Source organism: Coregonus clupeaformis, chromosome 24 (genome assembly GCF_020615455.1).
Source record: "Coregonus clupeaformis isolate EN_2021a chromosome 24, ASM2061545v1, whole genome shotgun sequence".
Classification (NCBI taxonomy): domain Eukaryota; kingdom Metazoa; phylum Chordata; class Actinopteri; order Salmoniformes; family Salmonidae; genus Coregonus; species Coregonus clupeaformis.
The window spans coordinates 40,901,614-40,928,667 of record NC_059215.1 but is presented as its reverse complement, the minus strand read 5'-3'; the positions used below and the strand labels follow the sequence as shown (position 1 = coordinate 40,928,667).

General features: G+C 42.5%; 2 protein-coding genes and 1 pseudogene across 7 annotated transcripts; 2 read left to right on the top strand and 1 right to left on the bottom strand.

Moving 5' to 3' along the window:
- Window positions 1–1,141: 1,141 nt before the first annotated feature.
- Window positions 1,142–9,847, bottom strand: LOC121537446 (testis-expressed protein 49). Of its 2 annotated transcripts, XM_041845076.2 has the most exons (5): window positions 9,761–9,847; window positions 2,347–2,466; window positions 1,616–1,837; window positions 1,389–1,527; window positions 1,142–1,294 (listed from the first exon to the last, which is right to left on the bottom strand). In XM_041845076.2, the coding sequence occupies exons 2-5, from the start codon at window positions 2,435–2,437 to the stop codon at window positions 1,246–1,248; spliced, it is 501 nt and encodes a 166-aa protein (XP_041701010.1). In that variant the 5' UTR covers window positions 2,438–2,466; window positions 9,761–9,847; the 3' UTR covers window positions 1,142–1,245. The 2 variants fall into 2 exon arrangements, with proteins under 2 accessions (XP_041701010.1, XP_041701009.1); XM_041845075.1 differs by lacking the exon at window positions 9,761–9,847 and having other exon boundaries at window positions 2,347–2,536.
- Window positions 5,566–13,472, top strand: LOC121537230 (annotated as a pseudogene).
- A 546-nt stretch (window positions 13,473–14,018) lies between these two features.
- Window positions 14,019–23,236, top strand: LOC121538104 (glucose-6-phosphate 1-dehydrogenase-like). 5 transcript variants are annotated; one of them, XM_041845880.1, is made up of 14 exons: window positions 14,019–14,055; window positions 14,804–14,842; window positions 15,827–15,948; window positions 19,055–19,092; window positions 19,252–19,360; window positions 19,497–19,714; window positions 19,950–20,108; window positions 20,684–20,809; window positions 20,924–21,017; window positions 21,188–21,374; window positions 21,887–22,122; window positions 22,237–22,313; window positions 22,574–22,666; window positions 22,778–23,236. In XM_041845880.1, the coding sequence occupies exons 1-14, from the start codon at window positions 14,034–14,036 to the stop codon at window positions 22,866–22,868; spliced, it is 1,611 nt and encodes a 536-aa protein (XP_041701814.1). In that variant the 5' UTR covers window positions 14,019–14,033; the 3' UTR covers window positions 22,869–23,236. The 5 variants fall into 5 exon arrangements, with proteins under 5 accessions (XP_041701814.1, XP_041701813.1, XP_041701815.1 ...); XM_041845879.1 differs by having other exon boundaries at window positions 19,947–20,108; XM_041845881.2 differs by lacking the exon at window positions 14,019–14,055 and adding an exon at window positions 14,086–14,246 and having other exon boundaries at window positions 19,947–20,108.
- Window positions 23,237–27,054: the final 3,818 nt, after the last annotated feature.

The following is a 27,054-nucleotide window of genomic DNA, read 5'->3' as shown; positions in this document are numbered from 1 at the left end:
GGAGGAAGAGGGTCGTCCCAGTACTGCTGAAACAGTGTTTTGTTCAGACCTAATGAACCCTTTCTTTTTGTTAGTTTGTTTTCTACCCCTGAGTTGAAGGACAAGAAGAGTTGAGAACTATGACAAAGAGAAAAATAACACTTCCCCTTGAATAAAAAAAATCTAAAATCAATGGCTGTTTTGATTCGTTTTATGTGGTATAAGTGCAGCTTTCTTTAACTGTTGTAAAAACTGGGATTACCATTGGCTGATTATCATTGAGCAGATGTTGACCAATGAAAGTCTTAGATGATGTTGAGAGCAAGCAGCCCCAGATACCCACAAACGTTCATACATGAGAGGATTGATAGCTTTGTCCCTCCATGCACTAGCATGAAGGAGTTAACAGTGCTAAACATACAGAAACTTGGTAGCTACAGCCACATCCTCTGAATTTTTAAAGGCCACCATTGAGATGGGTGTGTGTGCTGACTGACTCGCTCAATGACCCTGTAATTGGAAACAGCATCGCTGCTCAGGTAGAGTGGCTCTCTCCCAGATCATTACATTTACACGTGCATATCGGATAAGGGACTAGCAAGTTAAAGCACACTGCATACGAGAGAACAGGGAAGGAGCCTACTAGATGAGGGAGGAGTTAGGATGGGGTAAAGATAATGAATGTCTGAAGATAGAAAGTAAAACATTACTTGTGCCTAATAATGTTCCATTAAAATAAAAAAAAGATCTAGATATTCCTTTGACCTCATATGTTCTAATAATGATACTGTAATGTTAGCTGATTTAGATAAAAGTTTTAATGATAACACGAGGGAAACGTTTAGTTATAATTGTATTGATTTAGTTAATGTACTGAAATTATGCAAAATACAAGCTTTACCAAAAATACAAACACACTATCAAATATTTGGCAGCTAGACACTATTCAGTAACAATATACCTGATCCCAGATATTCAGTTACTATACCCAAGGTCTCCTGAATGATCTACGGTCTACTAATTACTGAAACAAAATACTCTATTATTTCCTTGTGGGTACTAAAATTTAATTCCTCTGGAGGTAGGTAACAGCTCAATTTTACCAGTTGAAAAGCAGACGTCAATTGACAACATGATACAGTAGCTCACAAAAATAACATGCTATGTTGAAAGTGGCTGTTTATTAAACCACAATAGTCCTTACGGTTCAAAGGTCCCAAGGGTCTTGGGATCGTGCGCATGCGTGTCTTACTGCAGGATAGGAAATCAGAATAAGCTGAACTCTCGGTCCGTCATTGACATCTCTTTCACAAACCTGAGGAAAAACAGTAGGCAGAGTGAGAGCAGGCCACTGACACATCTGACGTCAAGAAACAAATTGTAAAGCTAAAATCAGACTTGACACTCACTTGGTCATCTCACTGTTCTTGCGGGGGAATCGTCTCACTTGGGTCCAGGGTTCCTGCATATTTCCTTGGCCTCCATTGGGCATCCACCATCCACACTGCTGGCTGTCTGTCAGGGGCACTGAGTACAGCTGGTTCGGGGCTAGGGAAGAGAGATCCCATGTCAGTAAATACTGATCCTAGGGATGATGTGTTTTCAATTAATGCAAATATAAGTCACATAAACTTACATCTGGGTGTCTGAACCCGTTTGAGCATCTCTCTGTATCGCTCCTGGCTCCCTTGGTGTATGTCTGGGCTGAAGGGAGGTGGCTGGTTGTAGATGCTGCAGGTATCGGTGCATTTAGGGGGTCCCCTCTGGACTTGGATTGGGGGCAGTCTTGACTGTTTAGCCCAGCTCCTTAAATCAACCTCAACATCTGTAAAGGCCAGGGAGTCTGGCGTCCTTTTACCTTCAAATTATTATCCATGTCATCACAGATTAGCTAAAACAGTTATGAAAAAAAGCTTATCACAATTTACAGATTGACAAATGTGGAATGATTTTGCTTGTTTTAAATTTGGTCACAGAATTACGGTAGAATTACGGTAACAATCTACCTCAGTTTTATTCTGTTACTAACTTTCTATCTGCACAGTTCTTCCTGTAAATGTGTTTTTGTAAACATGTCTGGAAATTGTTAAAAGTACTAGTCCTTTTGCATTAAGTTCTATTGTTTGTTAAACTTTGAAATCAATGTTATTTTTTTTTTTATGTCTGTGCAAATGGTTAAAAGTAGTCCTTGTGCATATAGTTCTATTATTGTTTGTTAAACTTTGAAATCAATGTTTTTTGTTTGGTATAGCTACATTTTAAAGTGAAACATCTGAGTCTCAGCGTAATTCCGTTACTATGAAATTGCCCAGCCAAAGGCTTTTAGCTAGCTAGCTAACGTAGATTGGCACAGCACTCGTCACTCACCGCCGTGGGAAGCAGACGCTCGTGGATTCACTAGCATCTTGTCTCCGATGGGATTTTGATAGCCCAAATTTGTTATCCCGAAGAAAGCCATCAAGTACCGTTGCCAGCAACAGCCCGAAGCTGTGGAGGATAGCATAAAAACGTGGGCAAGGCAAGCAAGCGCTCTGTAAATAAATCACAACATCTTCTGTTTTACACGGAACCATGGTAACAAGTGCCACCCATCATCAGCTGGACTTCCAGCTATCAGTCGGTGGAGCCGGGGTTAGTGCTATATTGAATCCTTGGGACGTCCCTACCCCCCTAAACCCTAACGAACCCCTACCCTTACATAACCCGTACCTTTACCGTCCCAAGGATCACATTTAGACTTTTCCGTGGAGCCTGGGCGAAGAAGCAGGGGTCTGTTCAAAAGGTTGGGACGTTACAAAACGTCCAGATATAAATGCATTTTGACAGATGCTCTTCTTGCTCCATTATTAAAATAAATCAAACAATGTGCACGCAGCCTATGTCAGGTCTTCTCTCATTGATTGAGACAAAAGGTGAGCAGGGAAGATAGAACAGCAGGCATATTAAGAACGATGATATAGTGAGAAGTTCATGAAGCAGAGTGAATGATGATGATTATTAGAGAAGGCACACAATAATTAGACCACAAAAATGTTTCCAATACAAACTTGGTGTATAGTGGGACATTTGGGTCTCTTTTCCTACAATAATGCTATTAGACACACTGACTTTATGTCTGTAAAGAAATCAGAGAGAGTGTCTTCAGACTCTGAGCAATATTATGACTGGCATGCATGAGTTTCCTTTACCTGTTTTTCTTACAGTAAACATATTTGTTACAGCTATTTATAATAAATTAATGAGGAACTTGTGTGCTGAGACACGAAGTCGTAGCCTAATCCTCTGTTACAGTGAGGGAAAAAAGTATTTGATCCCCTGCTGATTTTGTACGTTTGCCCACTGACAAAGACATGATCAGTCTATAATTTTAATGGTAGGTTTATTTGAACAGTGAGAGACAGAATAACAACAACAAAATCCAGAAAAACGCATGTAAAAAATGTTATAAATTGATTTGCATTTGAATGTGGGAAATAAGTATTTGACCCCTCTGCAAAACATGACTTAGTACTTGGTGACAAAACCCTTGCTGGCAATCACAGAGGTCAGATGTTTCTTGTAGTTGGCCTTCAGGTTTGCACACATCTCAGGAGGGATTTTGTCCCACTCCTCTTTGCAGATCTTCACCAAGTCATTAAGGTTTCGAGGCTGACGTTTGGCAACTCAAACCTTCAGCTCCCGCCACAGATTTCTATGGGATTAAGGTCTGGAGACTGGCTAGGCCACTCCAGGACCTTAATGTGCCTCTTTTTGAGCCACTCCTTTGTTGCCTTGGCCGTGTGTTTTGGGTCATTGTCATGCTGGAATACCCATCCACGACCCATTTTCAATGCCCTGGCTGAGGGAAGGAGGTTCTCACGATTTTGGTCTCATTTGATCACAACACTTTCACCCAGTTCTCCTCTGAATCATTCAGATGTTCATTGGCAAACTTCAGACGGGCCTGTATATTTGCTTTCTTGAGCAGGGGGACCTTGCGGGCGCTGCAGGATTTCAGTCCTTCACGACATAGTGTGTTACCAATTGTTTTCTTGATTACTATGGTCCCAGCTGCCTTGAGATCATTGACAAGATCCTCTCGTGTAGTTCTGGGCTGATTCCTCACCGTTCTCATGATCAATGCAACTCCACGAGTTGAGATCTTGCATGGAGCCCCAGGCCAAGGGAGATTGACTGTTATTTTGTGTTTCTTCCATTTGCGAATAATTGTACCAACTGTTGTCACCTTCTCACCAAGCTGCTTGGCGATGGTCTTGTAGCCCATTCCAGCCTTGTGTAGGTCTACAATCTTGTCCCTGACATCCTTGGAGAGCTCTTTGGTCTTGGCCATGGTGGAGAGTTTGGAATCTGATTGATTGATTGCTTCTGTGGACAGGTGTCTTTTATTCAGGTAACAAACTGAGATTAGGAGCACTCCCTTTAAGAGTGTGCTCCTAATCTCAGTTTGTTACCTGTATAAAAGACACCTGGGAGCCAGAAATCTTTCTGATTGAGAGGGGGTCAAATACTTATTTCCCTCATTAAAATGCAAATCAATTTATAACATTTTTGACATGCGTTTTTCTGGATTGTTTTGTTGTTATTCTGTATCTCACTGTTCAAATAAACCTACCATTAAAATTATAGACTGATCATTTCTTTGTCAGTGGGCAAACGTACAAAATCAGCAGGGGATCAAATACTTTTTTCCCTCACTGTACGTAGAGATATGAGTGAGATGGCTCCAGACTCCAATTCAGCATAAGGAAGTCTTAAGGTTAGTGTTTCGGAGGCTCTTTTTATTGTTTGATCAATTCAAGATTAGCCAGTTTAACGTCTCCTTTTATTCTACCCACAACTATCATTCTACCTCACATGAACACTTAGAAAGCCATTATACACACAAAAGTGTAAATGGAAGTACTACCAGGGAGTATACGACAGCCTTGTATGTTGTTCCTAGAGGACAAAGCTTTTATCAGGCATTCTGCATTTACATATCACACAATGAAGCTTCTCAGAGGTGTGTCCCATGATTCCCTGCTTCGTTTGGGTGTTGTAGAATGTAGATCGGATTACTCTGACAGATAGCAGCCACTGTAAACTATGCATTATTATGTTATTCTCAATTAACAATAGTATGTACATAGTATGTACATATTACCTCAATTACCTCGACTAACCAGTTCCCCCGCACATTGACTCTGTACTGGTACCCCCTGTATATAGTCTCCCTACAGTTATTTTATTTATTTTTTACTTATCTATTTTTCACTTAACACTTTTTTTCTTAAAACTGCATTGTTGGTTAAGGGCTTGTAAGTAAACATTTCACTGTAATGTCTACACCTGTTGTATTCGGCGCATGTGGCAAATAAAAATTGATTTGATTTGATTGATTTAGTTAGTTAGTTGGGGAGTGTTGTATTTGGAATGGTGTGACAAATGGACTTCTCTGCACAGTCAAATGCAATTGAGTCATCACTTGACTCATATCTTGATCACTCTCCTGTTTCAGCCCTGCAGTCTCTCTCCGGCACGCCTGCACAATGTGTGCATTTTCCTGCCATCCCGCCCTTCCCTTTAGCTTGCCATTCAAGTGGGCTCATGCAGTACGACGTAGGAGGTGGGACTTTCCCTGAACCCTGGCTCCGGGATCTGTCTGACAAACAGTCACAGGTGATGGGTGTGGTCAGAGGTGCCGTGTCAAACGTTGGCTTCCAGATCGGTAGCCCCCTGCCCCCTCCCACAGAGCCTAACCCCCCTGACCGCCGCTGTCTACCTGGGTTCTACAGCAGACAGGAGCTTCAACCTCACCTGGAGAGGGCCCGGGGCCTACTGTCAACACTTTGTGTCGGGAAGGATGACCCCTACAGAGATGAAAGAGAACCGTATCTCCCTGCACCGCAGCCTGGGCAATAACGCGCGCCTCTCAGAGTGAGTACAGGGGACTGAAGGGAAGCTAGTTTGGCGTGGTCACTGTGTATTGAAATGTGTGACCATATAAATATTATATGGATGATATGTGTACAATTGAAGCTTATGTAGAATATCACTTGTTGTCTTTGTTGTCGTCAGCTGTGTGGGTCAAAGGTTCCGAAGCTGCCCTCCTCTCCCCACCACCAGTGTCATTATCGTTTCAGTGTCATCAACCGTTTACAGCATCCTGCACACTGCTCCTGCCTCCCTGCTCACAGAGATACTACTGGTGGATGATGCTAGCACAGATGGTGAGTGTGGTATGGAAGGTGTTATAAGCCTGACTGAAAGTGACATTTCATTGTGGAAAGTGACCTCTCCACAGTGACATTTATAGAACAACGGCAGAGTTTATAATAACTCTCAGTAGCAGTGCTCTCAGTAGAATAGATACACTACATATACAAAAGTATGTGGACACCCCTTCAAATGAGTGGATTCGGCTATTTCAGCCACACCCGTTGCTGACAGGTGTATAAAATTGAGCACACCGACATGCAATCTCCATAGACAAACATTGGCAGTAGAATGGCCTTACTGAAGAGCTCAGGGACTTTCAACGTGGCACCGTCATAGGATGCCACCTTTCCAACAAGTCAGTTCGTCAAATTTATGCCCTGCTAGAGCTGCCCCAGTCAACTGTAAGTGCTGTTATTGTGAAATTGAAACGTCTGTGGACACCTGCTTGTGGAACATCTCATTCCAAAATCATGGGCATTAATATGGAGTTAGTCCCCCCTTTAACCACAGTAGCCTAATTGGCCACTGTTAAAACCTTAACTTAAAGCTGGTACAGCCTCAGTGTTCACAGTAAACGCGCGCTGGAAGTTGCACAGAATTTTCACAACATTCAAGTTTGCGCTCAGCAGACATGAAATTTGCTCAGTGCTGAAAAATATTAAAGGGAACATTGCCTACACCTATATACCACTATCCCATACAAATAAAATAAATAAAAATAACACCACCCCATTCCACTACTTGACCCTAACTGATCCTACACCAGCACAATGGCCTGGGAGGACAGGACTCTTTCGATCAATACACCTTGTAACTCTTCTGCAGTAAAGTCTCGTACACCCAAGTACTTCTCTGCAGCTGCCACCACAACATCTATTTTCTGTGATTTACATTCCATTTATGTGGTACAGTTGATAACCATGGCAATGAATGCTAAGAAGCCAACCTTACTGAAGCACAAATTCGTATCACTGTGTATTGGCCTAGACCTACTACTCACCTTTAACCCATCATCCTCTACTCTCTTCACTGCCTCAGCATACGACACCTGCTGTTCTACTCTGACCCTGGCAACCTCAACCTGTCTCTCTCACACTGGACACTTCTGATCCCAGCAACATGGGCACTCCCACAATTGACACACATAGTTTTTCCACCGATACTACACATTCCTTTGTCCCATGCCCTCCTGCACACTTCTTACATCTCCAAATCTCCCTCCTACACACTGCTGCAACATGACCATACACTTAGCATCTGAAACACCTTAGTAGGTGACTCTGCTTCAAAACTCAAAAGGACAGACAGTGTCTTCTCAGCTTCACCACGCTCGCCACCCGGTCTGGCTCACACCAAACGGCGGGTGTCACAGACACAGGGAATCTTCAATTTCAGTTGCTCCACCTCAACACTTAACGAGAGCAAAGCAAGTCACAGGTCTTGTCCCGAGTCACGTGATGCAGAGTGCCAGCTCCCTCTGGGCAGAGGAAATATAGAAAATCATCATAAGTCCACTTCGAGCTACATTCACCGATTTAACAGTACCCAAATTATTTTATACCCAGCCTGATATGGGCCAGCCCATATGGCAGGGATCCACTTTTTCCAAAAATGTCACTCCCACTGAGCCAGATTCATCCTTTGCATGAACATCGGGGCGAGGCTCGGACTCAGATGTCTTCACCACACCTGCCACCGCAGGTCATTCATCCTTGTTCTCATCAGGTTCAATTTCTGTGCCATCAGAGACAGCAGAATATGGTTTGTACTTGGCGCCATTCTTCCTCAACACACATCTTCCGTCTACACACGGCTTATCTCCTTCTTCCTCGCTGTCCGTAACCACATCTATCCGTTTACCACGCTCTTGCCGCGCCTTCATCTGCTGTATTCTTTGCAGAACACGCACTGATGGCGTTTCTCCAAAACCTAACTTCTGTTCCTTAGCTCAGTTTACAAGTCTGGCTATCTCTGGCCTCTCGATGCTCGCAAGACAAACAAACCCTGACTGATTTTGGTAGTTAATGTAGACTTGATGCCCTCTGCTGGTCAAAGCAGACACTGCTTCCTTCTGTAGTCTGATTCCCTTCATGGTTACTTCCTGTGTTCCCTAGGATACTTTTATTCCGTGTCACTGTTGCTCCAAGCTTGTGCCTCAACCATTCAGTCCTTGGCCTTTTCTGCGTCCACTCCAGAGACCTGGAATGTCCTGTGTGATGTGTCTTCTTGTAGGTGCGGCAGTTGGGAGGCCAGCTGGAGATCGTCCCCTGCTCAGTGGTGGGCCATATCTTCTGCAGTAAGAGCCCTCACACCTTCCCTAAAGGCACATCGGTGATCGCCCACAACCAGGTGCACCTAGCCGAGGTCTGGAAGGACGACTACAAGCAGATCTTCTTCCGCAGGAACAAGAGGACTGCCACCATAGCCAAAGAGGTTGGGAACTGGAATTAGAATCGGAATTGGAATGGGAATTGGGAGGTTGTGAACTGGCATTGGGGTGCCAGGAGAACAACCTATACCCTCAATGTCAGCAAAACAAACGAGTTGATTGTTGACTTCAGGAAGCAGAGGAGGGAACATGCCCGATCCACGTCAATGGGACTGCAGTAGAGAAAGTCAGCAGTTTTAAATTCCTCGGCGTCCACAACACCGATGACTTGACATGGACCAACAACACCACCACCACTCAACACCACCTCAAATTCCTAAGCCGGCTGAAGAAATTCCCACCCATCCAGGACATCTACTTGAAACAGTGCCTGAGGAAGTCCCGCAGCATCATCAAAAAACCCACACACCCCAGCCATTAGCTGTTCACTCCTTTACCGTCAGGCTCAGAGACAGTTTCTATCTACAAGCCATCAGACTGCTGAACACAAACTGGACTGACCACCTGTACTGATTCTCCACACCATTGCACTCACTCACACGCATAAACATTCATGCTACACACACATCACAATTGCTGCTACCAGACTCTTATTTATTATTGCTAATCCTGCACAATTGAAACACTTGCCCCCCAATCCCAATACATGTGTAAATATTATAATATAAATTGTGCCTACCTGTATGCCATTTAGCAGACACTTTTATCCAAAGCAACTTATAGTAATGCGTGGATATATTTTACGTATGGGTGGTCCCAGGAATCCAACCCACTACCTTGGCCTTACAAGCACCGTGCTCTATCAACTGAGCTAGGTATTATACTTATGCTAAAATGTCTATTCTATTCTACTCAGCCATTTACTTTATGTTCGTATTCGTGTCTTTTATTATTTCTTATTGTTGTTGCGTTGTCGAGAAGGAACCTGCAAGTAAGCAGTTTGTTGGACAGTATATACCATGTGTGTCCTGTAAAGACGACTAATAAAACTAGGTTATTTTCTCACACTGTTGCACATATTGCTCAGCTGATTAAAGTGTGGTATTGCACTGTATCCTGCACTCTTAGAAAAAAAGGTGCTTTCTAGAACCTAAAAGGGTTATTTGGCTGTCCCCATAGGAAAACGACATTTGAAACCCCACCTCTTTAAGGAACACCTGGGATAGGATAAAGTAATCCTTCTGGTTTGAATACCTGAGCCATCAAGGTGAAAAATCTGTCGCTGTGTCCTTGAGCAAGGCACTTAAAGGGCAATTCTGCCACTTTACAACCTTGTCTTCAGCACCAAACCAGTGTCTACTTATGTGAAAAGTTTCTATGATCTGTGGATAAAAAGATAAGAAGAAAGGTCTTTAAAAAATGCTTCTCTGTGACATCACAGGGTAGGCTTTAATGTAAAAAAGCTATTTTCAAAACCTGCAACGGGTTTCTAGTCCAAGGGAGGGTATTTTCTTGCTCACCCCGAATCTCATGGTGTTTGAAAATCACTGTTTTGAAAATCACTGTTAACTTTTGATGATGTCATCGGGTAGAACTTTTTCACATTATATTGTTTTCTAGAAATGCGCTGTTTTCACATACAGTGGGGGGGAAAAAGTATTTAGTCAGCCAACAATTGTGCAAGTTCTCCCACTTAAAAAGATGAGAGAGGCCTGTAATTTTCATCATAGGGACACGTCAACTATGACAGACAAATTGAGGAAAAAAAATCCAGAAAATCACATTGTAGGATTTTTAATGAATTTATTTGCAAATTATGGTGGAAAATAAGTATTTGGTCACCTACAAACAAGCAAGATTTCTGGCTCTCACAGACCTGTAACTTCTTCTTTAAGAGGCTCCTCTGTCCTCCACTCGTTACCTGTATTAATGGCACCTGTTTGAACTTGTTATCAGTATAAAAGACACCTGTCCACAACCTTAAACAGTCACACTCCAAACTCCACTATGGCCAAGACCAAAGAGCTGTCAAAGGACACCAGAAACAAAATTGTAGACCTGCATCAGGCTGGGAAGACTGAATCTGCAATAGGTAAGCAGCTTGGTTTGAAGAAATCAACTGTGGGAGCAATTATTAGGAAATGGAAGACATACAAGACCACTGATAATCTCCCTCGATCTGGGGCTCCACGGAAGATCTCACCCCGTGGGGTCAAAATGATCACAAGAACGGTGAGCAAAAATCCCAGAACCACACAGGGGGACCTAGTGAATGACCTGCAGAGAGCTGGGACCAAAGTAACAAAGCCTACCATCAGTAACACACTACGCCGCCAGGGACTCAAATCCTGCAGTGCCAGACGTGTCCCCTTGCTTAAGCCAGTACATGTCCAGGCCCGTCTGAAGTTTGCTAGAGTGCATTTGGATGATCCAGAAGAGGATTGGGAGAATGTCATATGGTCAGATGAAACCAAAATATAACTTTTTGGTAAAAACTCAACTTGTCGTGTTTGGAGGACAAAGTTTGCACAATGCTGAGTTGCATCCAAAGAACACCATATCTACTGTGAAGCATGTGGGTGGAAACATCATGCTTTGGGGCTGTTTTTCTGCAAAGGGACCAGGACGACTGATCCGTGTAAAGGAAAGAATGAATGGGGCCATGTATCGTGAGATTTTGAGTGAAAACCTCCTTCCATCAGCAAGGGCATTGAAGATGAAACGTGGCTGGGTCTTTCAGCATGACAATGATCCCAAACACACCGCCCGGGCAACGAAGGAGTGGCTTCGTAAGAAGCATTTCAAGGTCCTGGAGTGGCCTAGCCAGTCTCCAGATCTCAACCCCATAGAAAATCTTTGGAGGGAGTTGAAAGTCCGTGTTGCCCAGCGACAGCCCCAAACATCACTGCTCTAGAGGAGATCTGCATGGAGGAATGGGCCAAAACACCAGCAACAGTGTGTGAAAACCTTGTGAAGACTTACAGAAAACGTTTGACCTGTGTCATTGCCAACAAAGGGTATATAACAAAGTATTGAGAAACTTTTGTTATTGACCAAATACTTATTTTCCACCATAATTTGCAAATAAATTCATAAAAAATCCTACAATGTGATTTTCTGGATTTTATTTTCTCATTTTGTCTGTCATAGTTGACGTGTACCTATGATGAAAATTACAGGCCTCTCACATCTTTTTAAGTGGGAGAACTTGCACAATTGGTGGCTGACTAAATACTTTTTTTCCCCACTGTATGTTGACACTGGTATTGTGCTAGAGATAATGAAAATGAGGTCGAAAAGTGGTGGAGTTGCCCTTTAACCCTAATTTGCACTATTTGCACTGTAAGAAACAACACATTTCACTGCACCTATCTGGTGTATGTAACAATAAAACAATACAGAATATATATATAAAAAATGACACGGCGATCTTTGTTTTATTTTTCTTCTTCCTGTTCACTCAGAACACATATGGTGACATCTCAGAAAGCCTCATACTCAAAGAGAAGCTAAGCTGCAAAAACGTCACATGATACTTGCACAATGTTTACCCAGAGGCTTATGTTCAGTTTATTTCACTTTCATTGGAAATTGGATTGTCAGTTTATAATTACTCATCTACTTTTTAAATCTATATTCTGCTAAAATTCTCTTTTATCAGCTCAAGAACTCTGGCTCTAAGACTTGCCTGGATGTGGGAGAAAATAATAAGGGTGGAAAAAAACAGTTATCTTGTACACATGCCACAACATGGGAGGAAACCAGGTACTTTAGTCTAAATCATGTACAATATGCAGAGCCATGTGTGCAGGTTCCATATAATTGCCAAACAGTTTTTTTCCTAACATAACATTTCTGTGTGTAGTATTTCGAGTAAACATCCCACCAAGAACTTCGGCACGACATCGGTAAGCATCTGTGTCTGCATGCGACCCCTGGGGCAGCGCTGGTGTCCACTGAGTTCTGCTGCCTGAAGGGCTTAGGAACGCGGTGGACCCTGAGCAAGTGTGGCATTTCACACCCATACGTAACCATGACAATCTAAACTGTCAACATATATTTTATTGGTTAGTTTGTTTTCACATTTACACAATGAAAATAAAAACATATCTTCTTCACTGCTCTGGAAGTCTTCCTGTGGTTCTTGTACATGGGTTTGTTCCATATCCAGTATGTGAAGACCATTTGGAAGTCATTTTCTCCTCTCCAGGACAAAAGGAAAAAACACTGATTGTTGCCTTGTATTGCAGCACAAGACCATTAACTACTGTACAGTATACACATGCTGTTACACGCAGCTTGGCTATATTAATGCTGCACTGTTTTCAGGAGGCAAGTGCAGAACAGAGCATTGTGGTTAGCCTTTTATGCTGCTCATCATTGTTTTAATTATGTTGTATGTGTGTGTGTATAGGGTTCTTTCCTGAAGAATCCCTCTTCGGCAAATGTTTGACAGTAGTCGGAGGTAAAGTGGTGATGAGTAGCTGTGACTCGGCCAATCTCAGCCAGCACTGGGCCCTCAGCTGAGCAATGGGATCCATGGAGGAAGGTGGATCATCTCCATCATGCATTACATTTGGGAGTCCTACACTTTTTGATTACAACACATGAATTTATGAAATATGGCACACTGCCCAGTTTGAATTCATGTTTTGTATTATTTATTTATTAAAAGGAGAAGTTGAAAAGTTTGAGGTTTTTTAAGATCTTTTGTAGAGGATCCCAATTAGAGGAATTTGTGATAGTTTCTGTTTTGGCACTAGAGTTTTATACACTTCAAAATACATATTTGAATTTGTGAGATTCTTTACTGTTCACCAGCCCAAACAACATTTGTTTTGCTTCAGGTTTTTTGTGTATTGTATATTTTGTAGCTACCCTCGCTATATGAGCTATATGTTTGCTACATTTGTGTCAGGAGTGGGATGGCGGCTGCGAGGCCATCGGAACAAACGGCCGAACGTGATGGGGCTGCGGTAGGCGGAAGCATTGGGACGTGCCTTTCCATTTGGAGGGGGGCAGTGTAGCTATATGAGCCAGGTTACAATTCCCACCATGTGGGTTAACCTTATTTACGAGATGAAAAGGGTGCTTGCCTTTTTCACACCAGCGACCCGGGTTCGCTTCCCTGCACCGCCGTTCTCTACAATATCATGAAGGATGAAATCAAGCATAACCATATACGTCGTTCAAATCTTCCCCTCTGAAAGAAAGTATTTTCCGATAATGGACTAAGGACATATTCCATACCAGATGATGAACTGTTTACTTTTAGTACTTAGAATATGCAGTGTTTGCTGTTTGGAATCTCTTCCATGTTCGTTCATGGGGTTTAATACATCACTGTATTGATAATCCCAGACTGTATTGACCTCTAGTAGCCTACTACTACTGATCCACTTACATGTCAGTGGGCTAGTTCTTCACTTTGATTGGTGTATTTTTCTCTGAAGAGTGCACAGTAAAAATCCGCCCCATCCATCTTTTTTTTGTCTTTGGGAATGTGACGTCATCGTAACCAACAGGAATGGGAAGTGCAGCGAGCGCTGGTGAGTTTCTCTCTAAACCAATAAAATCACTGAATTCAGTTGTGTCAATTTTAACAGGGAAGAAGGAAACTGCGCTAGTAGAGATGCACTGCAAGTAGTTTGATGCTTGTCAATTTAGAGAAGTATCGGTCGAGGTTTGCTCCGTAATCGCCGCATTCTCAGCTAAAGTTAATAATTGGAAATGGCTGGAAGTAAGTGTTGTTTTTTAAAAGTATTCGTCTGCCTACTAACCACGAACATGTTGTTGCTGGCTGCATGCTTGTCATTTTGTCAAAACAGCAACGAATATGATGGGATGTTTTAGGTAATGGTAGTGTCTGTGTGGTGTTTGATATTAAAGAAACTTGTGTCATTTATAGTTAGCTAGTTATTTTGGTGGGTAACCTAGGCCCAAATAATTTGTATAGAGCATGAATAGTTTGCTAGCTAGCTAGCTAACTTACCTTGTACAGGTGCAAATTCGTCTAAGTTAGCTAGCTTGGCTAGCCAAACGTGCCCCGTATTATTCGTGGTCACAGCACGGCTAGATATGTTGAGCCCTTTAAATACGGGATTGGGCTGAGGATTTTGCTAATAACATTATAGTGGATGGTGTGTTGTGACTATTTGTGTCTACAAAGTGGAGAATGCTTTTCTGAGGGAGGTGCAACTGCACAGTCTGTCAATTGTAGCTAGCTAGCTAATATTACATTGACCGTTTATCTCTCTCCCTGCTCTTGTTGTGGGTCCCCTCTCTCCCTGACCCAAGAGAGACCTGCCAGTGGTGCCATTGCACAACAAGGACCTGGTATGATTACTGTCGCTTACAGACATAGTGATGTAACTGTCTCGTCTTGCTTATAGAATCTTGTAGATTTGGTGTATTTCTAAGTGGGCTTATTTTGTCTATTCCACTTACATATAATGTGACAGAATATCGACATATAGCAATGTATCTCGATTTAGAAGAGGTGCTAAACAAGGACTTAGGTCTACACCATTTCCGTGTAGGTAAGATAAGAGTAATAATGTTTTTGAAGGTGGCACACAATGTCTTGATGATTTCTTATCAGCCATATGAGAAGAAAGGGTAGGCTTATTCTTTACCAAATTTGTATAAGGCAGTACCGAACAAATGGTGTCATATCTTTACCATATGATTTGTGTTTATTGTGGTTTTATAGACTCTATCTAGGCTGTGTTTAAGTGTCCTTTTAAAATAAAGTGATATTTGTCTAGAAAACATTTAGTGCTAAAACTGTTCTCCTGAAGGAAAAAAAAGACAATTGCTGAAAGTAGATCAACATTTTCCAAATATCTGTTCCCCTATGTCCAATCTCACTGCCCATAGAACACAAGGAGGTACAACTAAGAATGTTTCAATCTATTGTTCTCTTTCACTTATTGGTGCCTGCCTCCTCTGTTTATCCCAAGGCATCGCTGTTTCTCTGAATGTCTAGAAAGTTAATTGTTTGAAAGCAGTGTTTAACTTGTTTTGTGTTTGAAAAGTGGTTGTGGCTGTTTGTACTCCATTGGTATGAATCATTGTGTCAATCAGGGCCCAGAGCAGTGCTCTAGTCTATTTGCATAATAGTGTGATATTCTAAAAATAGTTTTTACTTTAAGTCACTCATTCAGTAGGCCTATGCTATTAAACTAGACTACAGGGGACTACACTGTATTGTTCTTGTGTGAATGTGTGCGTGTTCCTCCTACAAGTGTTATCATAAATGTTAGGTCAATCAATCACGTTCTTGATAATAACTTGTTTTTGACATTTACCTTTGCCTAGGACAAATGAGCTCCATTCCCCTCTCTCGGTCCGAGGTGTTCGGGGAGCTGCGGAAGGAGCTTCATGAGGATGAGGAGTTCCGTCAGTCCGACGCTCACATCTTCATCATCATGGGAGCATCGGTGAGGGAGGGAAGATGGGAGAAGGGGGGAATGAGAGGCTACTTTGATTATTGATGAATGACCCTACACGTTTTAGACCGATTATCAGAATAAGACCCTCAATATTTATTGAAAAGGAGTATCAAGCTCATCAACTTGCACTTTCACCACCCTGCGAAGTTCATCATAACTTATTTCATCAGTAGCCTAATAAACTGCATGCTTTCCCGATGAGTCTGTAGTGGGAGGACCACACAACATGTCATCGCGTGACTCCAAGTCTACTTCGATATGATGGTTATTATATCAATGTTTGCGTATAAAAGTGTTTCCACCAACATTTCTCACATGATTCATTTTACCGACACAAAAAGATCCCACCTTGTCTAGCGTATTTTGTTTTGTTGACATTTGGAAAGTTTACCGAAAAATGTTCTGTTTCCATCAGGCTTGTCATGACATTTTTGTACTTTACTCGCATAAAAATGTTGGATTGAAACCTGGTTATTGAGGAAGGCACTGGATTAGCCTAGCTATAAATGTAGGCTACCAAACTGCAGAATCATTGTTATTTTTCATACAGTTGTTATACCTATTTTATAAACACTTGATAATAGATTTTAGGTGGACAGAGAAGGGAACACATGTTGTGAGAAAGGTGTGTTGAAAACATAAAACAGAGAAGAGAGTGGTTGCACATGACCAGTTTGAGGAAATGTCATTGAGAGGCCTTACACAGAGCTTGTGTAACTAAGCAGCCCCAGAATCACTTGAGCTTTCTGTAGTCTGGCCTTGATATAGAGAACATATCAAGGTTCCTGATTGTTGGTTATGGTTTGGACACAGGCTGTTTGTTAGCCAATAATGGTCAGCGCAGACCGTTTGTTAGGCAATCATTTGGGCACGGACAGTTTGTTGGCCAATCATGGTGTATGAACTGAACACTTGATAATAGATTTTAGGTGGACAGAGAAGGGAACACTACTAGGATGATCAATCCAGTGACTCAGTCCAGTCACTCTGAAGTTGCATTTTCTTATAGTATTTTCTTCTCTAGAAATGACACCCTCCTCTCTAGGCCTACAATGTTTGTTTCCTGTTTCCTTGTTCTCCACTGGCTTGTAAGACCTGCCCAGTTAGTTGATAAAGTGTGGGAGAATAGCTCTGATATATAATTATTCCGCCCACTTCTCTTCCATCTACTTTCTCCTGCTCTATTTACTTTTGGTTGAAAGGAGTGGCGCGAGAGCTGAATAGTGCAATGTCACTGTCTGTCAGCAGTTTCCTGCCATAGCAATAAAGAGGCAAGTCTGGAATCAGGATGGGGGAAGGGTAATGGTAAGGCAGAGCCGTGGTTTTTAGGAAAAGTGATTGTACTACAACATAGGCTATGCATAGGCTACTGTAAAATATGCTTTGTTTGCAATGCTGCAGTATGTCCTTGTCACTCCACAAGCACAAACCAATCACCAGCTGGTGTTGCACGCACACAAAAACACACCGCAGGCAGGCACACACACACACACCACCTCACTCAACTTGGCCTCATTACAGTCGCTGTGCCAATGAAAGGGTTAGTACATATTGCACGCTTACCTTGGTACAAGGCACCATACAGGCTTGCTGGATGGGACTGTACTTAGCCTAACAGTAATGTAAGATTGTAGGCCAAATATTTGTCTGTTGATACATGACACAGGCACAATTATTGAAGGTAATCTCTATTTTCACTTCACTGAAGGCATGAAAGAACAGCCTAGTTTTTCTCTCCATGACTATCTAATAAGGCTTATGTTTCATCACGTGACTCCAAGTTTACTTCGATATGATGGTTATTATATCAATATTTTGCCCATAAAGGTGTTTCCACCGCCATTTCTTGCATCATTAACAAAGAAAGATCCCACCATGTCGAATGAAAAAAATTATCTGTCTGCATTTCTAAAATTGTACGGAAACTTCCTCTTTCCATCACAGCTGTCGTGATATTTTTCTATACGGTATGACTTAACTTGCATAAAAACTGTGGCTGAAAATGTTGTTATTGAGATGGTGTGTGTGAGAGTCTCCTTTTGTGAAAGGGAGAGATGGGGAAAATAGTGGGATCTGTGTTCATGCCTCTATTCATCATTAACGAAAGAATGAAGAGAGAGATGTGCTTGTCCAGTCACCCCACATTTGCATTTTTCTCTCAGCTGAGGCGGGACAGTAGGCCAGCATTTCATAGCACATCAGTTTAAAGGTGTAACTCAATGAGTCATTAAAGGCCCACTCAGCAATGATTCAGTATTACACAGCAAACCAACACAACTCACTGGAACAGGACACAGATAAGCTCAATAGTCAATAAGGCCATTCAAATGAATTATTATTTGAAGCATTTCCTCAAGTGTGGTTCTCTGTAGCTCAATTGGTAGAGCATGGCGCTTGTAACGCCAGGGTAGTGGGTTCGATCCCCGGGACCACCCATATGTAAACATTTATGCACACATGACTTTAAGTCGCTTTGGATAAAAGCGTCTGCTAAATGGCATATTATATTATAAGTGACAAACATCAGATGACCCAGCATTCGCCAAATAATATCACTGAGTGCTGCTGAAACTAGTGAGGAATGCTTTGTTCGATATTTTTGTGTTCCTCAGTTATTGTGCCTGTAAAGATGTTTAACAGTGTAGCTCTGTCATACTTCTATCGTTTTTGTATAATTATCTGTGATATTTAATCTCTGATTTAGTCTATACCAGCTTTCCTAAGGGTTATTGCCCTCAGAATATACTTTGGCTTAGTACTCTGCCAGTTTCTTCCGGCTCTGTTGCTGCTGCTTCCTCTCTGTAGTTAGCAGTGCTCCCAGTTGGAATACTGGAATTGTGTAAATCCTAAATAGGCCGCTACAGCCTACTACTAACTGTCAACACTGCAACCAGCAGCGTTGTCAAGGAAGGAACCCTTATTTATAGCCTTGTTTACTGTAATAGTAATCGCCACACTGACAGACCTGAATGAACTGTCTTGTAGTGCCACTAGGCTATATAGACTATAGCACGTGGGCCTTTTTGTTTCAACTAACATTTTAGAGGTGACTAATCTGGTCTTGTGTTTACAATGTTCCTATAATTCTCTTTAGGGGGATCTAGCCAAAAAGAAAATCTACCCGACTCTATGGTGAGTATATGGAGCCCCTTTAGTATATCACAGGGCAGTTGTTTGCACTGGATTTATGCAGTCCCCACCCCACACACACTTTTCCTATTTGAGGTTTCATGTAATAAGTCTTGTCTAATTATGAGACTCCTTTCTCTATTGTTCTCCCCCGTCTCACAGGTGGTTGTTTAGAGATGGGCTACTTCCTGAACAGACTCACTTTGTGGGCTTTGCCCGCTCTGACTTGACGGTGGATGCCATCAAAACTGCCTGCATGCCCTATCTGAAGGTAAGACATTCCCATTAACACATCATCTAGCATTACACAATGACCCACATTTGACTCACAGTTAATGCATGTGTTTGTGCATGTGCTAAAACCAATGACATCATATGACAACATTACTATCTCTCTGTGGTCCCAGGTGGCAGACTCTGAGGCGGAGCGGTTGTCTGTGTTCTTCAGCCGTAACTCTTATGTCAGTGGGAAGTATGCGGATGAGAGTACCTTCTCCAACCTCCACACCCACCTGTTGTCCCTGCCCGGTGGGGGCGAGGCTAACCGCCTCTTCTACCTTGCCCTGCCGCCCAGCATCTACCACAATGTCACCAAGAACATTAAGCACCACTGCATGAGCACCAAGTCAGTGAACCTGTTATGGCTACTGTAGTTCTGACTGTCTTGCTGTTTAGTTTCCGACACCCTCTCCTCTTAATCCTCCTCTGGTATTGGTAGGGACTGGAACAGGCCTGGTCATATTTAATCCACTTGCTGTATATGTAATTGGTATTGTCTGGGGAGGGTTGGTCATTAGATGAACGTTCCCCTCTTCCGCTGTTAAATAACCAAACCATGCTTATCTGTGTGTGTTTAGTAGGGGCTGGAACAGGGTGATTGTGGAGAAGCCGTTTGGTCGTGACCTGCAGAGCTCTGAGGAGCTGTCCACCCACCTCTCCTCCCTGTTCACTGAGGATCAGATCTACCGCATAGACCACTACCTGGGCAAGGAGATGGTGCAGAACCTAATGGTCCTCAGGTACAGAGATGTTAAAACCTAATGGTCCTCAGGTACAGAGATGATGTTAAAACCTCATGGTCCTCAGGTACAGAGATGATGTTAAAACCTCATGGTCCTCAGGTACAGAGATGATGTTAAAACCTCATGGTCCTCAGGTACAGAGATGATGTTAAAACCTCATGGTCCTCAGGTACAGAGATGATGTTAAAACCTCATGGTCCTCAGGTACAGAGATTATGTTAAAACCTCATGGTCCTCAGGTACAGATATGATGTTAAAACCTCATGGTCCTCAGGTACAGAGATGATGTTAAAACCTCATGGTCCTCAGGTACAGAGATGATGTTAAAACCTCATGGTCCTCAGGTACAGAGATGATGTTAAAACCTCATGGTCCTCAGGTACAGAGATGATGTTAAAACCTCATGGTCCTCAGGTACAGGACAAATACAGTCTACACTCTTTTTCTGTCTTCTCTCACTCTCATTACTTAAAATGAGAAAGAAGAACATGAATAAACCTTGTCACAGACATTTGTCTCTCAGCTATGTCTGTGTCAATAAGGCGGAAGTTTAACAGTGGTAAATGTTCCAGGTTTGGGAACCGGATCTTTGGGCCCATCTGGAATAGGGACAGCATAGCATGTGTGGTCCTCACCTTCAAAGAACCCTTCGGCACCCAGGGCCGAGGCGGCTACTTTGACGACTTTGGCATCATCCGGTGAGGGGAACTGGCTTAGTGCTCAATGAAATCATACCTCAATGAAGGCATTTATTCTTGCTATGTTCTACTAGTCTGTCTAACTTCTCACCACCAATTCCGTATTTTCTTTAGTGATGTCATGCAGAACCACTTGCTCCAGATGCTCTCTCTGGTTGCCATGGAGAAGCCAGCCTCCACCAGCTCTGATGATGTCAGGGATGAAAAGGTACAGTAACATGGGCACAACCTGGCTAAAGCCCAAAACACCTCTTTACTTGACTTCACCATTGGCTCCTCCAGAAAACGACTGATATCATCTTTATTAGTAAAAAAAAACCCAACAGAATAAAACAATTAGTGTTCAAACCTATCACTGCTTACTTACTCCCCCTGCAGGTGAAGGTGCTGAAGTGCATCGCCCCCATTACCATGTCAGATGTGGTGTTGGGGCAGTACGTGGGCGACCCAGAGGGAGAGGGGGACGCCAAGCTGGGTTACCTTGATGACCCCACTGTCCCCAAAGGCTCCACCCAGGCCACCTTCGCCACAGCTGTGCTCTACGTGCACAATGAGCGCTGGGATGGTGAGAACCTCTGCTTTCTCTCTCCATCACATGGTGTTGCTTGTTGTGCTTTCACTGTCTGGTCAAACCAGCTCACTCCTCAGTGATAACTCTTAAAGGCCCAGTGCAGTCAAAAATGTGATTTTCCTGTGTTTTATATATATTTCCACACTGAGGTAAAAAAAAAACTGTGAAATTGTGAAAGTTATGAGAATGCCCTTTTAGTGTAAGAGCTGTTTGAAAAGACAGCCTGAAATTTCAGCCTGTTTTGGTGGGAGTGAGTTTTGGCCTTCCATGGTCACACCACCATGTGGTAAATTAGTTCCAAAACTCTCTGCAAATAACAGCACATTTTCAGTTTTCCCCTCCCAGCTTGAGAAATTGCTATTTTCTAAGAAGCATTTTTTTCTTTTTGACCATTGTTTTCAATTAAAATCACAATAAGGTACTTAATTGTTACCCATAAATGATTTGATATTGAGATAAAAACGGTTGCATTGAATGCTTAAATAGCTCTCTTTGTTCATCCAAAGGTGTTCCCTTCATCCTGCGTTGCGGCAAAGCCCTGAACGAGAGGAAAGCGGAGGTGCGGTTGCAGTTCACCGATGTCCCGGGAGACATCTTTGGAGCGCAGTGTCGTAGGAATGAGCTGGTGGTGCGCGTGCAGCCCAACGAGGCCGTCTACGCCAAGATGATGAGCAAGAAACCAGGAGTGTACTTCCACCCCGAGGAGACGGAGCTGGACCTCACCTACAAGAGCAGATACAAGGTGAGATACTGAATGAACACACACCCAATCATTCATAGAAAACAGACACCCATACACACTACCTCGCCATACTCACATTTTTGCTCCAATTTCACTGTAATCTTCTCTCCTCAGGATGTGAAGTTGCCAGACGCCTACGAGCGTCTCATCCTAGATGTCTTCTGTGGCAGCCAGATGCACTTTGTCAGAAGGTCAGTCTTTCTGTCTCAGACGTTGCCTTAATGTTGGTGTTATGCAAATAAGACCATGAACATGCATTAGGGTTGGGCAGTATCCAGACTTTCAATCTACTATCGGCATTTCGAAATACCCCGGTACACGGTATATCGCCCAAGCCTCACATGCATTATAATTCTGTCCACTAGATGGTGCCATAGGGTTGCTTCCCCCATTGGCTGCATTACTGTGTGTGGGACTCTCCCTTTGCATTATGTCTTCTCTTTTCACTCAGTGATGAGCTGAGGGAAGCCTGGAGGATCTTTACACCTCTCCTTCATCAGATAGAGAAGGAGAAGACTCCCCCCACACCCTACAAATATGGAAGGTAAGATTTACCATTAACAGTTTAACAACTATCTCAAGTTAATAGTCACATTATGAATTTGTCAGCGATAGTGTTATTTTGTGATGGATTTGTTCCTTTCCTTCTTCCTAGCCGGGGTCCAATGGAAGCAGACGAGCTCTCAAAGAGGGTCGGTTTCCGTTATGAAGGAACATACAAATGGGTCAACCCCCACCGACTGTGAGAGAGGATGACAAGAGGGAAGAGGAGAGGAAGAACAGGGATGGGGAGAGGAAGGGGGAAGTGTGGGGTAAATGAGCAGTGTCATGTTGCAATACTTTTGAATGTCTTCTTTGGGTCTGGTGGTTTCTGCTATTGCTCTTTCCTTTCCAGACCTGTCAGGTCAACAGTGAAGAGAGAGACTAGGAAATATATGAAAGGAAGCTATTTAAAAGTATTGGAGCAGAGCCTAGGTCTCAGGTACTACATTAATGCTCTGTACAAATGACCTGGTGTCACTAGTATCCATCAGGTCTTAAAGTGCCTTGCAAAAGTATTCATCCCCATTGGCGTTTTTCCTATTTTGTTGCATTACAACCTGTAATTTTAAATGGATTTTTATTTGGATTTCATGTAATGGACATACACAAAATAGTCCAAATTGGTGAAGTGAAATGAAAAAAAGTACTTGTTTCAAAAAATTCTAAAAAATAAATAACGGAAAAGTGGTGCATGCATATGTATTCACCCTCTTTGCTATGAAGCCCCTAAATAAGATCTGGTGCAACCAATTACCTTCAGAAGTCACATAATTTGCCTTGATGACAGCTTTGCACACGCTTGGCATTCTCTCAACCAGCTTCATGAGGCACTAAATACAGGGAAATTCTTGAGGGAAACCTGTTTCAGTTTTCCAGAGATTTGAGACTGGGATGGAGGTTCACCTTCCAGCAGGACAATGACCCTAAGCATACTGCTAAAGCAACACTCAAGTGGTTTAAGGGGAAGCATTTAAATGTCTTGGAATGGCCTAGTCAAAGCCCAGACCTCAATCCAATTGAGAATCTGTGGTATGACTTAAAGATTGCTGTACACCAGCGGAACCCATCCAACTTGAAGGAGCTGGAGCAGTTTTGCCTTGAAGAATGGGTAGAAATCCCAGTGGCTAGATGTGCCAAACTTATAGAGACATACCCCAAGAGACTTGCAGCTGTAATTGCTGCAAAAGGTGGCTCCACAAAGTATTAACTTTGGGGGGGGGTGTAAATCAAATGATACAACCCCCCCAAAAAATCAATTTTAATTCCAAGTTGTAAGGCAACAAAATAGGAAAAATGCCAAGGGGGGTGAATACTTTTGCAAGCCACTGTAACTAGGGAGGGAGGAGGCACTTAACCACTGGGGATCAAGGGAAGAGAGAGCGAACACTAGCCCAATTCTGTTTCTTCCTTCTCTCCCTGAAGTGTGCACTCTTACTTCTCAGCATGGATTCAAAAGCTGTGGTAGTGTGCACTTGTTTCCAACATACTCATCACACCAGTCCATCCCATAAGGGGGAGTGTACAAGTCGGACTGGGAGAGTGGTAGAGAATAGGACTGATGCCATTGAATGGGTGTAAGCATGGGCTTGACAGGTTTCCACTATTTCCTACACCTAAAGGGGGAGTGTATGAGTACACACTTCAGGCAGAAGGGAGAGAAACAGAATTAGGCTACTCTCAGACAAAACATTATACAGCTCTGTGACATTAGTGATCATAGCTACTAAAAGTTAGACCTGTGTGTTTTTACATAGAGACGGAGAACAAAACATGGATAACCTGTTGATGGTGGGAATTACAATGAATGTCTACCACCCTCTGCTATTACCACCTGTATTAAAGGGGTATTTTGGCAATGAGGCCAAAACTCATGGATACCATTTTTATGTCTCTGTGTCCAGTATGAAGGAAGTTAGAGGTAGTTTCGTGAGACAATGCTAACTAGCATTAGCACGAATGACTGGAAGTCTATGGATATCTACTAGCATGCTAGTAGATACCCATAGACTTCCAGTCATTGCGCTGACGCTAGTTAGCATTGGCTCGCCCAACTACCTCTAACTTCCTTCATACTGGACACAGACACAAATGGTATCCACGAGTTCATCTGACTCTGGGGAAATAAAAAAAAAAGGGCCTCATTGCCAAAATCCCAAAGTATCCCTTTAACAGATTTGTTTCTATTAATGTAATCTTTTTGTTTTGCTTATGCTATTTTGAGCAACATTGTACTAGAACAAGACTTTAGTGTGCATAATTCCAAGAAAAGAGCTGTGACATTTTCACTCTGTTTCATTCCTTTTTGTTTACATTTGCAGGCCTATTTAAAAGTTAATGTTCATTTTAGAGGAGTTTAGAAACAGCAAGGTCTGTCACAGGGTCAACATATGCCGTCTTTATAATGACTTACTGTATTGCTATAGACTGAACATTCATGTTATTTCCACAACTTGCAATAAACCAGTCTTATTTCTTCAGTGTGTAGTCTCAATTGATACAGGTATTTTGTGTTTGTTTTAAGGGGTTGGTCTCTAGAAGTATCTTGTCACATTCTTGCAATACTTGACCCATGTGTAGCCTATTAAACCTTTAAAAGGTTTTTATTAGAAGGGATATATACAGTACCAGTCAAGTTTGGACACACCTACTCATTCAAGGGTTTTTCTTTAGTTGTAGAATAGTAGTGAAGACATCAAAACTATGAAATAACACATGGATTCATGTAGTAACCAAAAAAGTGTTAAACAAATCAAAATAGATTTTAGATTCTTCAAAGTAGCCACCCTTTGCCTTGATGACAGCTTTGCACACGCTTGGCATTCTCTCAACCAGCTTCATGAGGTAGTCACCTGGAATGCATTTCAATTAACAGGTGTGCCTTGTTAATTTGTGGAATTTCTTTCCTTCTTAATGCGTTTGAGCCAATCAGTTGTGTTGTGACAAGGTAGGGTGGGTATACAGAAGATAGCCCTATTTGGTAAAAGACCAAATCCATATTATGGCAAGAACAGCTCAAATAAGTGCAGTCGCAAAAACCATCAAGCGCTATGAGGAAACTGGCTCTCATGAGGACCGCCACAGGAAACGAAGACCCAGAGTTACCTCTGCTACAGAGGATAAGTTCATTAGTTACCAGCCTCAGAAATTGCAGCCCAAATAAATGCTTCACAGAGTTCAAGTAACAGACACATCTCAACATCAACTGTTCAGAGGAGACTGCGTGAATCAGGCCTTGATGGTCGAATTTCTGCAAAGAAAACACTACTAAAGGACACCAACAAGAAGAAGAGACTTGCTTGGGGCAAGAAACACAAGCAATGGACATTAGACCGGTGGAAATCTGTCCTTTGGTCTGATGAGTCCAAATGTGAGATTTTTGGTTCCAACTGCCGTGTCTTTGTGAGACGCAGAGTAGGTGAACGGATGATCTCCGCATGTGTGGTTCCCACCGTGAAGCATGGAGGTGGTTTTGGGGTGCTTTGCTGGGTGACACTTTCAGTGATTTATTTAGAACACACTTAACCAGCATGACTACCACAGCATTCTGCAGCGATACGCCATCCCATCTGGTTTGCGCTTAGTGGGACTATCATTTGTTTTTCAACAGGACAATGACCCAACACACCTCCAGGCTGTGTAAGGGCTATTTGACCAGGGAGAGTGATGGAGTGCTGCATCAGATTACCTGGCTTCCACAATCACCCGACCTCAACCCAATTGAGATGGTTTGGGATGAGTTGGACCGCAGAGTGAAGGGAAAGCAACCAGCAAGTGGTCCGCATATGTGGGAACTCCTACAAGACTGTTGGAAAAGCATTCCAGGTGAAGCTGGTTGAGAGAATGCCAAGAGTGTGCAAAGCTGTCATTAAGGCAAAGGGTGGCTACTTTGAAGAATCTAAAACCTATTTTGATTTGTTTAACACTTTTTTTGGTTACTACATGAATCCATATGTGTTATTTCATAGTTTTGATGTCTTCACTATTATAGTACAAATAAAGAAAAACCCTTGAATGAGTAGGTGTGTCCAAACTTGACTGGTACTGTATATATCCCTTCTAATAAAAACCTTTTAAAGATATACAGTGAGGGAAAAAAGTATTTGATCCCCTGCTGATTTTGTACGTTTGCCCACTGACAAAGAAATTATCAGTCTATAATTTTAATGGTAGGTTTATTTGAACAGTGAGAGACAGAATAACAACAAAACAATCCAGAAAAACGCATGTCAAAAATGTTATAAATTGATTTGCATTTTAATGAGGGAAATAAGTATTTGACCCCCTCACAATCAGAAAGATTTCTGGCTCCCAGGTGTCTTTTATACAGATAACGAGCTGAGATTAGGAGCACACTCTTAAAGGGAGTGCTCCTAATCTCAGTTTGTTACC

Coding starts and splice junctions, on each gene's coding strand:
- LOC121537446 (XM_041845075.1), bottom strand. CDS start 2,482: ATGCTATCCTCCACAGCTTCGGGCTGTTGCTGGCAACGGTACTTGATG. Junction 1,528..1,615: donor ACGGGTTCAGACACCCAGAT/GTAAGTTTATGT, acceptor TCTCTTCCCTAG/CCCCGAACCAGCTGTACTCA. Junction 1,295..1,388: donor AAGAACAGTGAGATGACCAA/GTGAGTGTCAAG, acceptor GTTTTTCCTCAG/GTTTGTGAAAGAGATGTCAA.
- LOC121538104 (XM_041845879.1), top strand. CDS start 14,034: ATGGGAAGTGCAGCGAGCGCTG. Junction 14,843..15,826: donor CATTGCACAACAAGGACCTG/GTATGATTACTG, acceptor ACCTTTGCCTAG/GACAAATGAGCTCCATTCCC. Junction 19,093..19,251: donor AAAATCTACCCGACTCTATG/GTGAGTATATGG, acceptor CCCGTCTCACAG/GTGGTTGTTTAGAGATGGGC.